This window comes from Paramacrobiotus metropolitanus, unplaced genomic scaffold (genome assembly GCF_019649055.1).
Source record: "Paramacrobiotus metropolitanus isolate TYO unplaced genomic scaffold, Prichtersi_v1.0 Parri_scaffold0000300, whole genome shotgun sequence".
Lineage (NCBI taxonomy): Eukaryota > Metazoa > Tardigrada > Eutardigrada > Parachela > Macrobiotidae > Paramacrobiotus > Paramacrobiotus metropolitanus.
Window position 1 is genome coordinate 26,567 of NW_026570520.1, and position 15,985 is coordinate 42,551.

Below are 15,985 nucleotides of genomic sequence, written 5' to 3' on the forward strand. Positions count from 1 at the left end.
ATTCGTCGCCAAATCTTTTCGACTGTCACGTTTTTGGCCATTTCGCAAATTTTCGCAAATTTCCATACCAGAAAATGTTGCTGTTTGTTGTCACTTTCCTGGCCGGCCTCTCGCTTTGCTATGGTCAGTGCACTGTTCCCTATAGCACCGTCAAAAGTGCACTGCCGTCGATAGATGTCAACAAAGTAAGTCAGCGGTGCATTTTCGTGCTACAGTGCAGGGTAACATAAACGTAATTAATGTTAGCGTCAAAATTTCGTAAAACGATATAATAGCTTGTAAACATGTTGTTTTACAGTACTTGAGGTACGGGTAACTCAATCTTTAGAAAAGTTCAGAATCAGTTTTATTTTTTTGTTAGTTGTGTACTTGCGCTATTATATTACAATCGGAATCACAAAACGATTTATATAACACTGTCAATAAACAGCGCGTAGTTATGCGACTATTAGTGCAGTACAAACTGCACTTCGATAGAAGTGTGAGTAAATCAATAAAAATGAAAGTTTTTTGGCTGTGTTAATAGGTTAACGGGATCTGGTATGAATACTGCGTTAATTTTGACCAAGTTGGCTGGAATATTCTGAAGAACGGCACTCTCCGCGGTGCATGGCCGGGAGAGCCATCACCCCAAGTCAAATATGGTGCCACCTTTTGGATCAACTATTACATCCCAGTGGATAGCGCCAAAAACACTCCTAATGACCCCATGAAGTGTACCGCGATCTGGCATCACGGAAACATGACGTCAATGGGAAAACGTTATGCGATGTCAGTGTACGGCGACATTACCAATCAGCAGATGGGTAAGAAATGCTGCCCGTTGTTAACTTTCGCCCTCTACTCATGCATGCTACGGCGTCGTACTATTACAGTAGAGGTACCTGTTGAACGCAGCGAAAACATAAATCCAGGCAGGCTTTCGAAAACCGATTCCGTGGTGGTGCAGCCATAAAATATACCGGCTTATTTTGATCTTTACAGAATAAAATCTAAAGACAGTAATGGAACTTTATTTTTTGAACTCGTTATTAAATAAATTAGCTAATACGTGCAACAACTATATTTTAAAAACACAGGAATTGGTATGGCTTAGATTCTGCCCATCATGATAGCGCGTTTTTCAGTTAACATTACTACAACCATTGTGTACACCGATTACACCACCATTGAGATCGTTCAGGGATGCGACGACTATCCACCGCCCACCAACAACATCTGCACACAACCCATGTTCTGGGTGTTCACCCGCGTCAAGCCACCGACTCTCACTGCCAAACAGCGGGAATTTGTTAACAATGCAATTGACTACTACCTGAAGCCGTTGTGCAGTGGCTTCAGCAAGATGAAGCTGTCAACCTGGGATCTGGGTATGGAGCCCAAACTGCCGCCCTGCAACATCGCTCAGGGCACACCAGTAGCCTTCCCTTGGCCAGCCAATAGCGCCGCTTTCCAGGCCAGCATGCCGGCTGCCATCCAGCAACAACCTGTCTAATCTAGCAACGGCTGCATTTTCGTTGCTTCCATGGTGTCTTCAGCACAAATGTTGGCTTTTCGATGTAAACGGTGTTAAGTGCCGTTTGTTTCTGTTAAAACTGAAACAAGCTATAAAAGCTTTAGTAATGTGCGAATAAAATTGTTGGAAAAATGAAGCGAAAAATAAAAGAATTTACTCTTACGTTAGCGAAAAAAAAACACATCTGCCGCAAAAAGTTAACCACAAATTTCTTCCTCGGTGAGCTTATGGTTAGCGGCGAAGAAACGAGAATCAGCATCCACGATGCTTCATTAACGTCGCGAAACCAACACTGGTAGCACTCCAGTCGCACCTGCAGTGTACGCTCCATGCGCTTCTGTTTTGTTGTTCTGATAGTTCAATAACATCATGCACATCATCGCAGCATTTACAGAATACGTACGGTAGTATTTTCTGTACTGCACGTATAGATTCGATTGTGTACATAACTGTACTATATATGGTCAACAGAAACCTTCTGGTAGTAAATAAATTCATGTAAAATGTCAGGTGCAATGCACCCGTAATTTAAGATGTTGAGCAGCGCTCAACTTCGCTATGCATTTTAGTGTAACCACTGGTAATTAAGTCACCGAGATCGTGATTTAGCATGGAAATTTAAACCTCTCTAAACAAAAATCGTAAGAAGAGCAGTACGGTGATAGCCACAGGAGCATAAGCCAAGTAAGAAAAAACTAAGCGGCAAAAAATACACTAATGTAAGGTACACTTTATGCTAATATGCAAAAGAAATTTTGAAAGCTGCCATAAAGAATATCGTCTCTAGCGCGCATGAATGAATTCAGGATGTGAATGAACCTCCATGCCACTGGTGATTCGCCTATTTGTTGCAGATTCCGCCATGATGCAGCTGCGTTTATTATTTCGAAGGTTATACGGTTTGGTCGACTCGACTGCTTGACCACGATAGGTTTTGTCATATACTGGGATCCGGACGCTCCAAACTTCTCAGGGTAGAAGTCTAGAAGATACTGGAAAGATATATGGCTTCCTGATGTCGGCTTCCTGGTGTTATCATCGCTTAAGCGGTGAAGTGATCCCAAATTCCTTTGTCAGCTAATATGCCGGTGTTCCAGAAAATTCGCGATTTTAAACGACCAACTTTTCGTTTATGATGGTCAATAGCTCCATCCTGGATACAAGCACACCTTCCATTACATTTCAGCATGGTGCCATGATCCCGGCGAGAATTGACAGATTAATATTTATGGTAAAATTCAAACTCGATGTGTTAGGCTCCTGAAAAAAAAGCTTTTTGTTGTGCAACGGATGCTTTAATGCAAACCTAAGTTTTTCTTCGTTTTTCCATGTTGTTCATGCCGTAATCGCCTTCTAGGGTGGCTGCCGTCTGGAAATAAGCATGAGACACGTAAACAGCCAGATAACCAAAATACGTAAACATTTAAACATTCTGAAATTACGCCAACAATGTGAAATACTTTTCGTATCCAGACAGACGCCCCTTTGCCAAATTGCGAATGTGGAAATACATAGATACTAAGCTTACAGCAACAAAATAAGTCAAACTATAATAAATTTTTTATGCACACATTGCGCGTTACGTTGTTTTCATTGTTAAGCCATTTTTTATTGCATACGGTATCTGGCGATTACAAAGACTAAAAATCTGTGTCTGACAACCTGAATTTTCGTCAGCTTAGCGCGAAAATTTAATAATTTCCGTGTGGCTTTCTTTAGCTTACCTTTATGCGCAAACGTTGCAACTGTCGCGTTAGGAGTACAAAAGGCAAAAATTGTGTTGCGACAGCGATTTCAGCCAGATCGCGCGGAATAAGCCATGCACCAGTAAATTTTGCCGCCAAAAGTCAACAGTACTGTAGTGTATAGCCGTATATAAAACGCAAGTGCATCAAAGGTGTTTGTCAGTTTATATAAACCGTGTCTTCGAATTTATCACACAGTGTTCTGCGACATTTTACGCACTTAGTTTTTGTACAGAGTACAGCTAAAATAAAAATGTTGCTGCTTATTGCTGCTGGATTTCTTGTTAGCATCTCGCTGTGCTGGGGTCAGTGTAATGTTCCTTATAATCCATCCAGTACTCTACCTCAAATAGACGTGCAGAAGGTAAAATATCATTCGTTTTGTTGCCTCTTGTCAGTCTTCTGCTAGTTGTAACTTGCGTATATTTTGCGTTTTAATATAAATGGCAGTTCACTGAATTATGCTGAACATTTGATAGGTCAACGGGATCTGGTACGAATATGCCGTAGGTTTCGATCAAGTAGGCTGGAATATTGTCAAAAACGGCACAGTGCGAGGAATATGGCCGATGGACAGAAATGGTCAGCAAAAGTACGCTGCTACCTGGTGGATCAACTACTATATTCCGGTTGACCCTGCTAGAAACACCAGCAACGATGCCATGAAATGTACCGCTATCTGGCATCACGGCAATATGACCTCACAGGGCAAACGCTATGCTATGTCCGTGTATGGTGATATCAATAGTCAGATGGGTTAGTACTTAGTACGCAGCCAATGGCAGCGGTGGTGTTTCAGTTCTATCTTTGTCGTTGCCACCAAACATTAAAAAATATTTTTTTCTAAAAAATTATGTTTTAGCCTAGCTAAGATGTAAAAGTCATGCATGCATGACTTTTAAATCTTAGCTAGGTTAAAACGTAATTTTTCAGAAAAAATATGTCCACGATTTTGCACCCTTTTAATTAAGTACTTTGTATTATAAGATTACTTCTAGGGGTAATAGCGCGCTCTGTGCGACACTCGTTCGTACGATCGAGGAATGCAGCCTTTCGAAAAACTGCTATAACACTAGTACTAGCAATGATTTTTCAAATCGATAGAAAATGTCAGATTTGCTTTTTAGTGAACATAACGACAACCATAATTTTTACCGATTATACCACTGTGGAAATCGTCGCTGGCTGTGACGACTACCCTGCTCCAACCGACAACATTTGCAGGGAACCGCTTTTCTGGGTGTTTACAAGAGTCAAACCGCCCACGCTGACACCACAGCAGAAGCAGTATGTTGACAATTCCATCGACACCTATCTCCGACCACTGTGTCGCGGCATTCGGGATATGCGTTTTTCGGGATGGAATCTGCCCATGGAGCCGCGATTGCCGCCTTGTAATATCGCTCAAGGAACACCGGTGCCGTTTCCATGGCCAGCTGGCAGTGCTGCTTTCCAGAGCAGCATGCCGACACCACTGCGACAACAGCCGATTTAATATACTCCAGAAGCTGATCTGTGTGTTTGCATCCACAAGCTTGCATTTTTGCGAGCTGTTACCGTATTAGTGGTTCACAAAACTTGGCTTCCTTTATGTAGACAAGTAAACAGCAAAGCGCCATCGTAGTGGGTGATGAATAGGGATCAGTTTCATGGTCTATCACATTAAAATGATTATGCTGCAGATTCTCTGTTTACAGCCTCTGGTTTTGACGACTGTTTGTTTAGCAAACTATTTTGTCATTACCGGTACTTCGTAGAATTCCTGATGCGCACACCATAGGTAACCGCATAACAGCCGGAAACTTTTGTCACCTTATCAATATTGATACGTACAGTAATTACGATCCTAGAAACGGACGCAAACTACTTGTAGATATCAAATCCGTTGCACTATTGTGATAGTGCTGACCGAACACTCACAATTGATACGCACCAAAAAAATCGCATTTCTGGTTATCGTAGATCTAAAATAAGTATTAAAACTGTTACAAGTAAAACTGAGTTCAATTTACTGGTGGGCTGCAGGAACTGTGAATATTAGGCACAGCGACAGAATAAGAGAAAAATAAAATGCACCGGCAGTATGTTTAGTTAAATGCTGTACATTACTTGCAATTCGCAAACAGGATTTACTTTTGCTGTCAAGCTTGTTTGATGAAACCGGTGCGTAGGAATTAAAATCCCTAGCATTCAAAATAGCTCCTTGGAACAATAGCTCCAAATCTTCTGCTAACGCCGCAAAACCAGACAATCGTCAGACTGCCAGAAAGCATGCTTCTGGGCATATGTAAAGTAAAGTAAGTGAGTACACAGCGTTATGTAGAAGAGCCTTCGCAACAGAATTCTGCAGTACAGTGCAACAAAGACATCAAGATTTTCCTCGATCTTCTTTCGTTTTTGAAGATTCCTTCTTTCCGACAGCATGTATCAAGCAACGAGCCTGTTGGTTGTTGTAGCCTGCGTGTTCGCAGTCATCCAAGTCTCTCTAACGCAACAAAGATGCAATATTCCTGTTAACCCAACGGGAATGCAGAATGTGGACGTTCCCAGAGTACATTCAACTTTCGCAACACTAATCCACTGCGTACATCTTCTAGTCTTAGGTATTTGCCTTTTTCTAGGTAAATGGTATTTGGTACGAGTATGGTGTATCGTTCGATCAAGTCGGCTGGAATATCATGAAGAATGGCACCATTCGAGGGGTCTGGCCTGGTGAAATTGGCCAACAGAAGTACGCTGCAACCTGGTGGATTAACTTCTACCAACCGGTTGACCCTGGGCGAAACACATCTAACGATGCAATGAAATGTGCTGCACTATGGCATCATGGCAATATGACATCACAAGGGAAACGTTATGCCGTGTCGGTGTACTTTGACTCCACATCTGCATTGGGTTAGTAAATTTTAGTCTTTTGTGCGAAATAAACTAAATTCAAAGCAAAATGGCCTTAACCAGCAGCATTTGCTGTGGTAACTTGAAATCTGTAATCACCGAGGAATTTCATGTTATGCGCTGTGTAGCAAATATTACCACAACGATTCTCTACACCGACTACGACACCGTGGAAATCGTAGCGGGATGCGATGACTATCCCGTGCCAGCAGACAACATTTGCCGGCAGCCATTGTTCTGGGTGTTTACCAGGGTGAAATCTCCTCTACTCACACCGACTCAACGGCAATTTGTCAATAGTGCCATTGAGCGATATTTAGCACCATTTTGTCTTACAATGAGAGATATACGTTTTTCTGGTTTTGATGTCAATATGCGGAATCTGCCGTCGTGTAATATCGCGCAAGGAACACCAGGACCGTTTCCCAGACATTTTCAGGTCACCATGCCCAATCCGGTGAATAGAAATCCGCTTTGACGAAAAGCATAATAAACGATGCATATGAAGTGTACAGTAATGTTGAACCTACACTCGCTGTTATCTTTTGACTGTTTCGCATACTGTTACACACTGCATTGTATTGTAATTGTCACAATAAAAGTTAACCGTTTTGTGTGAATGTATTGTATGCACCGGTAGAATATTAGCTACCGCCCTTTGCAGTCAAGCCTGCCGAGCTGGAGGACGTCAAAACGCTTTCCGTAAATGCTATCATTACTGTGCGGAATAACCGAAGCAAGCGGAGAGTAAATTAACAGCTATAGAAGGTGCGTCATGGCTGAAGGCAGTAATAAGAATTGATTAGAACAATCAAGAAGCATCACAGTGACTCCTGACAATTTAAAACAGTAGAAAATGCTGATGCGGTTTGACTTACGGACCATGGTTTGATATACAGTAAGTACTGTCTCCGGGCTACATGCTCACCTTCATCGTAGCTTGCAGCTGTTGTTCAAGCAGCCACGCTTCACACTTTTTTCGTGCACGTTCAGCTTCGTAGTTATAGTACTTATAGTCTTATACTATGAAACACTGTCCCACTAACAAGTAAGCAATTAAACTTTTAATGCATCAGGAAATGTGCTGATTTGTGATTTAGTGTTTCGCTATCTGTTCCTGATGTTAGCAGCTTTTAAATAAAGCTGTACTTTTACAATGGGTAAAAGAGTTAGTATCTTAACCATCGTCATTGATATTGGGATCTCCTTTTTCCCTTCACGCGTAGCCAATGTCCGAGCATGTCGTCGCGACAGTGTTTTGTAGATTGCACGAATCCACTGGTGTACAACGTCGCCTGCGAAGATATCAAAGGATCAGATTTGTTTAACGACTTAAAGGATTATAAAACCTCTAGTCAACCGATCCATCTGGCAATATGGAACTCTCCAGGTCTATCGCGCATCAGTGGGGTAATGTTGGATCCTGTGGCCAATGAGATGCTGCGGTTGGAGGTGGACAACCTGGAGACGCTGGAGTACTTTCCCGAACTGAGGCCACAGTACAAACTGAAAGAGCTCGTGCTGATGAACTGTCCCAAACTGAAAGAGATGCCGCTCGAGTTGCTTCCTCCTTCGTAAGTGCATCTGAGATACAGTGCATCTGAGATACATCTGAGATACAGTGTGCTTGCCGTGAGGAGGCAGTGTGTACATACAATGGTACGCCGGCATGGAGCACGATCATGCTCTATCAAAGGTCGTCTTTTGAAATACGAGTCCTACGCAGATATGACACTCAGACTTGTGGCTGTACTGTATATACACGATATCAAGGGACAGAGAAATCCCCAGGACCGCCCGCACTAGCTGTCGGTTCCTTTGACATCAATGGAGCCGACGCCTAGTGCGGGCGGTCCTGGGATTTCTCTGTCCCTTAATATCGTGTAAATACAGTAATATCACCATTATTGCTCTTTGTTTTTTTCTGCAGAATCGAACAGTTGACTCTGTTCAAAACCGGGATCACCGATCTGTGGAACGATTTCGAAGAGGCACCATCGCTGCCACTTGTACACGAATTTACCCTCTCCAATATGCGCATTGAGAGCATACAATCCGGATACTTTAAGGCTTTCCCAAACCTGGATACGCTGCAGATCCTCAATTCAGAACTGGCCCTAACAGCTCCTCGAGGCGATCTTATCAGCGCATTAAAGCCGCTAAAACGGCTACGCATAACGAACAACACCCTGCCATCTGGCTCGCATGCCATTATCTACGAAGGCGCCATGGCGGAAATGCAGTTAGCGGAGAATGCCTACATTGACCTCTCATCAAACTACTTTGAAATGCGCAATGAAGCTAGAGCATTAGCTGGTAAATTCCAAACCGCGCGCTACATTTCCCTCAAAGACAATAGCTTTCAGGATTTCGCTACCACAGCTAACGTGTTCACCCGCTTCACCCATTTGGAGTACCTGGACTTAGCGAATACCAATTTCTTCATCGCTACCGGCAGTTTAGCCGGGCTTCCCAGTTTAAAGGAATTATATTTGGGCAGTAATCGAATGCGTGACTTAACCGTGACTAACATTTTTCAGGGAGCATTATTTCGGAATCTCACCAGATTGGATTTATCTGATAACGAACTGAAATACTTGCCAATTGGTGTACAACCCTTCGCCGACAGTCTTGAAGAACTAATTCTTCGTGGGAATCAAATGAAATTGCCGGAAATTTTTACTAGTGGCGGACGAAGTTATGTTACCAGTTTTGACAAATTCACGAATTTGAAACGATTAGATTTATCCTACAACAAATTGGTGAAGCTGAACAGTTTACATCTAAGCCGAATCAAGAAGCTGCAGTCTTTGAACCTCGGGTGCAATGATTTTCGGCGAATTGATAAAGCATTTTTCAACTTTCTTCCTCGAAGTCTCCAGATCCTCAATCTGACGTTTTGCTTGTATGACCAAGGCGTACATTTTGAAAATGACCCGCTGCTTACTATGCCACCCATCAGCAAACTAATTATGCAGCAAGGTCAGCTAACGAGCGCGGTCTTTGCCATTTTCAAAAAGGCGCATGTGGAAAAACTAAGCGAGCTAGACTTGGGCTACAACAATATTGCCATTATTGATTCTGGATCTTTCGAGCCACTGTGGATGCTGGAGACTTTGAAGCTAACAAGAAACCGAATGCAGTCCATCGGACCACTTACATTTGCTAATATGGATAGGCTACTCGAACTAGATTTGTCTTGGAACAAAATTTATACGGTTACAAAAGATGATTTTGCCGGTTTATACAATCTGAAGACATTGACACTAACTGGCAACTCAATAGCAAGTTTACAAGCCGGTGCTCTGGATCCGTTAAATAACCTGAACCAGCTTTACCTCGGGTTAAACTTAATTAATGGTGACGATTTGACGACCGTGTTCAGCAAAGCCGGAGACAGTCTTATTCATTTGGGGCTGCAGTCCAATCCCGTTCGTTGCATCCCGGGGTCACTGTTTGGTAGACTGAGAAAGCTCAGGTGGCTCTATTTAAACAGTTCACGCGCAATCAGTCTCGATGTGGGATCATTTCGCAACCAACCAAGCAGAATGTCTAAATATCCGTTCCGACTGTGGGCATTTAAAGAGCCAGAACTGAGCGATATTGGTTGTCAGTCTTGGGAAGACTGGGCAACAGCTTTTAGGAGGTAAGCGAATAAAAATTATCTGGCCTCGAATCCACTAAATATGGCCTATACCAAGCATCATTCTAGGTCGTCCAAGTTTGTGATTCAAGATCGGTCTGGGACTGTGGCCCAACAAATGCTCATCAACATTCCAAGCTGCCACATGGATGGTCCTCGCCAGCTTAAAAAATATGTTGAAAGCATAATATGTTAAAATGCTGAAATGTGTACCGAGTGTATTATTATTATTTTTGCACCCTGGGAGCTGTATAGACGTGACCCTTACACAGCACATAGGTTGACGTAGCCGTCTACGCGCCTTTGCAGATGTAGTGTGATTTTCTGAAAAAAGTAAAATCGCACTCACCATATTGGGAAATGAAATGTAGCATGAACTAAGCAGCTATCTTCCAGAAAGCTTTTTTTATTCCTACTTTCGGAAAACAGCAAACGCCGGTAGAATCCACTAGAAAGTGATTTCTAGTTTGTAAGACAGAATTAACCGCTGTCAGTTGCAAGGAAGTTTTGTATCAGCTACAGATAGTATTTAGAGCTTGCAGTAACAGAGTTTTTGTAAGTACCCTTCTCGTCAGGACTCAGTATTTCGCGGAAACAGTCCAGCTATTTTATGTGTAAGTTTTTGGTAAGGAAATCTGTATATTATTTGGACGTACAAGATCCACCTAATTTGGTCTGTTTGATCTGTCTTGTGGTTTGCTTGGCCCGTTTAAGCGTTGAGCATAAAAGATATAGCAGCCGTATTGCGAAAACGTTTTATTACCGAAAGCGTTCAAGATAGCTTTTGTGTGGTAAAAGTCGTCGTGTTCGGCTTGTGAGCGTTATACATCATTTGCATCAATAAAGTTTGCATCAATGGTAAGTGGAAGCAAAATCGCGTTGTAGAATATCTATTTATTTTTTATTAAGAACAAGATAGGACAGTTATTTTGCAATGTGATACTGCAAAGTTACGGTTACCAGGAGGTCAGTTAATTTTTTTTGACGGTGCACCCAAAAATGGACATGATTTGCTAACGTCCAGAAACGTTGTAACACCCATCGAATGAGGCAACAACAGATAGAATGCCTACCAATCTAGTACCAAAATTACAAAACAGGTCACAATTTGTCCTAGAACGCTACTTAAATGTAAAAGGGTAATACAATGTCACATGACGGCAGAGGCGTACTACAATTATGTGCTGCGCAATTTGCTAGAAAAGCCGTTAGGGTAAAGGAAGCTTAAGAACAGTAAACTGCCTAATGGATCCTAAATTCCTCTGAACGTTGCGATGAAATGCATTGCGTAACCAAAGGAAGCGAGCATCTGCTTGCGCAAAACTATAGTAACAATAAGAACCAAAGGCAAAAACAGTCATATTTTCGCCGGTGATAAATTTTAGTCAACGGTGTCATTATTCAACTGGTTGGCATTCTCATTGTCAGCCGCAGACCATTATTCGGCGCATTCCGCGTTTTCTGTTGTATGCAGCCAGATCGGTGGCAAAAAAATTTCACGATTCACGTAAACCGCAGTGTAGCTGAAGGCTAGTGGGAACTTTTTCACACTGCAAGACACTCGGTACAAACATAATGTCCAAGCAATTAGTCTCGTGCGCAATATGGCATATGCACAAGTATATGCTGATATGACACGCCCTTCTGAATTAAACTTTATGGTGTTTATATTTTCCTGAGGCTATACAATCATTATCATCGCCGCTTGAATGTTTGCTGGTCTTTCACGCACGCCAGCTTCCTTTAATTAACGTAATTCTGCTTCCCAGTAAATTTTTTATTTTGTCTCACAATTTCCAGTAAACTCTAGTAAAAGGACGCCTGATATTTTGTTAGCAAAAACATCATTAATATTATTTGCCCACAACACGATATATGCGTCAGTCTCGCATTTCCGTTTTAATTATTAATATGAGTATCAGCGTGAACATTGCTTCAGCTGTCATTATTTGCATTTTACTTCCCCTTACGCATGGTCAGTGCCCGAGTATGGCATCACGGCGCTGCTTCGTGGACTGCACGAATCCTCTAATGTACAATGTCGCATGCGAAGACATCAAAGGATCGGAACTCTTCAACGACATAAGTGATTATGGCACATCCAGCCAACCGATTCATTTGGCCATATGGGATTCCCCGACTCTGTCGCGCATTACTGCAATTATGCTGCAGCCAATAGCGAATGAGATGACTCGGTTTGAGCTGGACAATATGGAGTCACTGGAATATTTTCCTGAACTGAAACTTCAGTATTTGCTCAAGGAACTGGTTTTGATGAACTGTCCCAAGGTGAAAGACATGCCACTGGAACTACTTCCCCCTTCGTAAGTATTCAATGTCGTCAGTGTCGACGTCTGTGTATAAGTGTCGATTTTACTGGATATATACCGAATGATTGTGTAGGATCGAGCAAATCACTCTTTTCCGAACTGGCATTACTGAACTGTGGAACGACTTTGAAGAAACACCAGCGCTTCTGCTTGTGTGGGAGTTCACCCTCGCAAGCATGCGCATTGACAATATTCAGCCCGGATACTTTCGAGCGTTTCCCAACCTCCAATCTCTCCAGATCACCGACTCTAAGTTGTTTCTAAAAGTGGACCAGGACGATCTAATTGGAGTGCTAAGTCCACTGCAACATCTACGCATTACGAACAACACCCTTCCGCCTGACACAGGTGCCGCCATCTATGAAGGCATCATGACGGGACTGCGAATTGCCGAGAAAGCGCATGTTGACCTTTCACAGAACAATTTTGAATTTCGCACCCGGGCAAAGAAACTGGCCAGAAAGTTTGAATTAGCACGCTGTATCTCTCTCCGTGACAACAGCTTTGAGGACTTTGCGAGCACCGCGCAAGCATTTACACATTTTGTCCACGCGGAGAATCTCGATCTGACCAATACAAACTTTCTCATAGCAACTGGGAGTTTAGCGGGCCTTCCCAGGTTGCAACAGCTACTTTTAGGCCACAATTCATTCCAAGATTTGACAGCTACAAACATTTTTCAAGGTGCGCTGTACCGAAATTTAACGTTCCTCGATTTGTCTTATAATAACCTGCACTATCTGCCGATTGGCGTAGAACCTTTCGCCGACAGTCTGGAGGAGCTTGTTCTCCGTGGGAACCGATTGCGTCTACCAGAAATGTACAATTTAAGTGGCAAAAGCTACGTTACTGGTTTCGAAAAATTCAAGAATTTACGACGATTGGATTTATCTTACAACCACTTACTGAAACTGAATAGCGTATATCTGAGCCGAATCAAAAGGCTACAGTCTCTCAATCTTGGATGTAATGATTTCCGACGGATCGGCCGAACTTTCTTCAACTCTCTACCTCGGAGTCTCGAGACCCTTAACATAACCTTTTGTTTTCTCAATCTGAGCGTGCAATTTGAGAAAGACGCTCTGCTAGAAATGCCACCAATCAGCAAACTGATCATGCAGAAAGGTCAACTGACAGGCTCGATCTTTGAGGTTTTCAAAGCAGCCAGAGTAAAAACTTTAGCCGAGCTAGATTTGGGCTACAACCGTATTACGAATTTATATACGGAAGGTGTTGAACCTTTGTCGATGCTCGAAATTCTAAAACTTAACAACAACCAACTACAGTCAATCGGGCCAAACGCATTTTCTAAATTGGACAGGCTGGTACAACTGGATTTATCTTGGAACAGTATTCACACTATCGCAAAGGACGACTTTGCTGGATTAAGCAACTTACGAACCTTGACACTGACTGGCAATTCTGTTATGGTTGTACAAGCCGGTACATTAGATCCGTTAACCAACCTACAGCAGTTGTATCTCGGATACAATGCTATTAACGGCGACGACCTGGCAATTTTGCTGAACAACGTTGGCGATCAGTTAATCCATCTGGGACTGCAGTACAATCCCATTCAGTGTATACCGGGACGTCTATTACGAGGAATGAAGAGACTAAAATGGTTGTATCTAAACCGATCTCGAGCCATCAACCTGGATGTTGGATCTTTTCGAACCCAACCAGCGAGGTTGGCCAGACATCCTTTCCGATTATGGGCGTTCAGCGAACCGCTTCTGAGCGATATCGGATGCCAGTCGTGGGATGATTGGGCTACAGCTTTTAGAAAGTAAGTCACAAAACAAACGTCCGGTATGTTATCTCACTAACGACGTAAAATCACCAGATTTTTTTTTATAGGGCATCAAAGTTCGTGCTAAAAGACCGCTCCGGTGCCGCATTTCAACAAATGCTAATCAATTTTCCCAGCTGTCACATGGTTTCTCCTCGTCAGATTAAGAAATATATCGAGAATATTATATGTTGAGCTCCATCCGCCCCATGTAGGATCATATGTTACGAGGACATTTGGGTGCTTTGAACATACCCTGCACGATTAGGCTGCGATGAACAGCCGGCTAAATTTATAGCCGTTTGCATTCAGACTGTGATATCATTAGCGTTGCGAGCTACGGCTAACCAGCTGTTCATCGCAGCCTAATCGTGCAGGGTATGTTCAAAGCGATGTTTTAATTAAGTAATATGACAATCGCAAGCGAATGAAAAGTTGCATATAGATTTTGGTTGTAGACCAGAAGATTTGTCGTGACCTTTCTGATAAGTTAAGCGTCCACTCAGAAATTCAATTTGGGAACGTTGCGCGTTTAAGTTAGTTAGTTATTTTAATATGATTTTATACCGGCATTCGAAGGTTAATTTCGTTAACATTGCTGGAAGCTCTCTTTTACACGAAAAAAGGTTCGTACCGGTATACGCAACAATACATTTCTAATTTTTTGGATCATGACGCATCTGACGGTTACAACGGAATCGGCGATAATTAAATGCAAAGAACAGTTTGCGCATTATACTGGAAGTACAATGATGGTAAATCACATTTAAAGAATTTAATTTAGTATTAATTTCACGGTTTAGTTCCATTTTTTGTGTTTTGTTTTCCGTTAAACATTCGACGGCGCATCAACCTTGATACCCTAAACACTAAACAGTACTCATCAAAAGATATTTACAGTCAAACCGCCAAGTAGCTCTACGACTGAGCTGTAATTTAGATGTAATAATTATGTTTGTATGGATTTTACAGGTTGGGACGATTATTGCGTCGGTAGCTTTTTCTACCGCACAATCGCAATATCCCGTTGTTTGTCATTATTCCCTATACTCGCCTGGTCAAACTGCTGATGTTTATTGTGTGAGTTGAACGAACATGCTATGACTGCCGGATTTCAATTCTGCTGCCAAAATTTCAGGTCCACAAAAGTTTTTTGCATTTCTGGGCAAACGGAGCATGGTACGAATACATGGTGGGTTCCGATCAAGTCGCGTATAACATCGTAAAAAACGGGACTGTGCGCGGCACTTATCCCGGTGCTCAAAGTGCATGCACAACGTGCTCGTATTTCGCAACGTGGTGGATTAATATCTAGGTGCCAGCTGTGACATGACAGAATGGACCGGCGGCTCAATATAGCTGCACCGGTGTAACGAAAAACAATCCTGAGTACTTTGCAAAAAAAAACCTAGTAGTAATTTAATTCTGTAATTTAAACTTTCAACATTTCGCCGCAGCAATTTGGCATCAAGGAAACATGACAACAGCTGGCAAACGATACGCAGTTTTTTTGTATTTCGATCCTGGCTCCGATTTTTTTTTACATATAGTAAAAGCATTTTTTTACTTAATTTGCATCTAAACAGTGGTCTGTAAAGTTAGCTTATGGCGATTTCTGAAATGTGTACAATTAACATCACCACGACCACTTTATTTACGGACTACGAAACAGTGGAAATTGTCTATAGTTGCGATGACTTCCCGTTAAACACTGACGGTACCTGCACAGTGTGCTGATCTGGGTTTTCACCCGTATCCAACAACCATTGCTGACGAACGCCCAAAAATCTTACATTCAAGACAAAGTGGATACTTATCTGAGACCGCTCTGCTACAGCTACGCACAAATAAAATTCTCTGGTTGGGATTTGACTTTAACGAATCTACCGACCCGTAACATTGCTTTAGGATCACCGGCACTACCGGCATAGTTTCTCGCCACCATGCCGATTTCGCCGGCCATTTAGCGTAAAACTTAACATCTGCATCTAGAAAGTCTTACCTGTAAAAAATAAAAGGTTTGTTGCGGCTTGTCCACTGAGAAGTAGTGTCTTTGTTCCGAAT

The 15,985-nt window shown here is 42.4% G+C and overlaps 4 protein-coding genes across 4 annotated transcripts; all 4 read left to right on the top strand.

Annotated features, from left to right (window-relative positions):
• LOC129601927 (uncharacterized) lies at nt 1–1,678 on the top strand. Its single transcript, XM_055500867.1, has 3 exons — nt 1–185; nt 527–806; nt 1,128–1,678. The coding sequence occupies exons 1-3, from the start codon at nt 75–77 to the stop codon at nt 1,493–1,495; spliced, it is 759 nt and encodes a 252-aa protein (XP_055356842.1). The 5' UTR covers nt 1–74; the 3' UTR covers nt 1,496–1,678.
• Nucleotides 1,679–3,407: 1,729 nt separating this feature from the next.
• LOC129601918 (uncharacterized) lies at nt 3,408–4,942 on the top strand. Its single transcript, XM_055500851.1, has 3 exons — nt 3,408–3,625; nt 3,741–4,017; nt 4,389–4,942. The coding sequence occupies exons 1-3, from the start codon at nt 3,515–3,517 to the stop codon at nt 4,754–4,756; spliced, it is 756 nt and encodes a 251-aa protein (XP_055356826.1). The 5' UTR covers nt 3,408–3,514; the 3' UTR covers nt 4,757–4,942.
• Nucleotides 4,943–5,596: 654 nt separating this feature from the next.
• Nucleotides 5,597–6,711, top strand: LOC129601920 (uncharacterized). Its single transcript, XM_055500853.1, has 3 exons — nt 5,597–5,812; nt 5,883–6,156; nt 6,285–6,711. Exons 1-3 carry the CDS (start codon nt 5,684–5,686, stop codon nt 6,632–6,634), a joined length of 753 nt encoding a protein of 250 aa, XP_055356828.1. The 5' UTR covers nt 5,597–5,683; the 3' UTR covers nt 6,635–6,711.
• A 450-nt stretch (nt 6,712–7,161) lies between these two features.
• On the top strand, nt 7,162–14,116 carry LOC129601928 (uncharacterized). The gene is made up of 5 exons (XM_055500868.1): nt 7,162–7,730; nt 8,087–9,802; nt 11,671–12,123; nt 12,203–13,918; nt 13,990–14,116. Exons 1-5 carry the CDS (start codon nt 7,396–7,398, stop codon nt 14,114–14,116), a joined length of 4,347 nt encoding a protein of 1,448 aa, XP_055356843.1. The 5' UTR covers nt 7,162–7,395.
• Nucleotides 14,117–15,985: the final 1,869 nt, after the last annotated feature.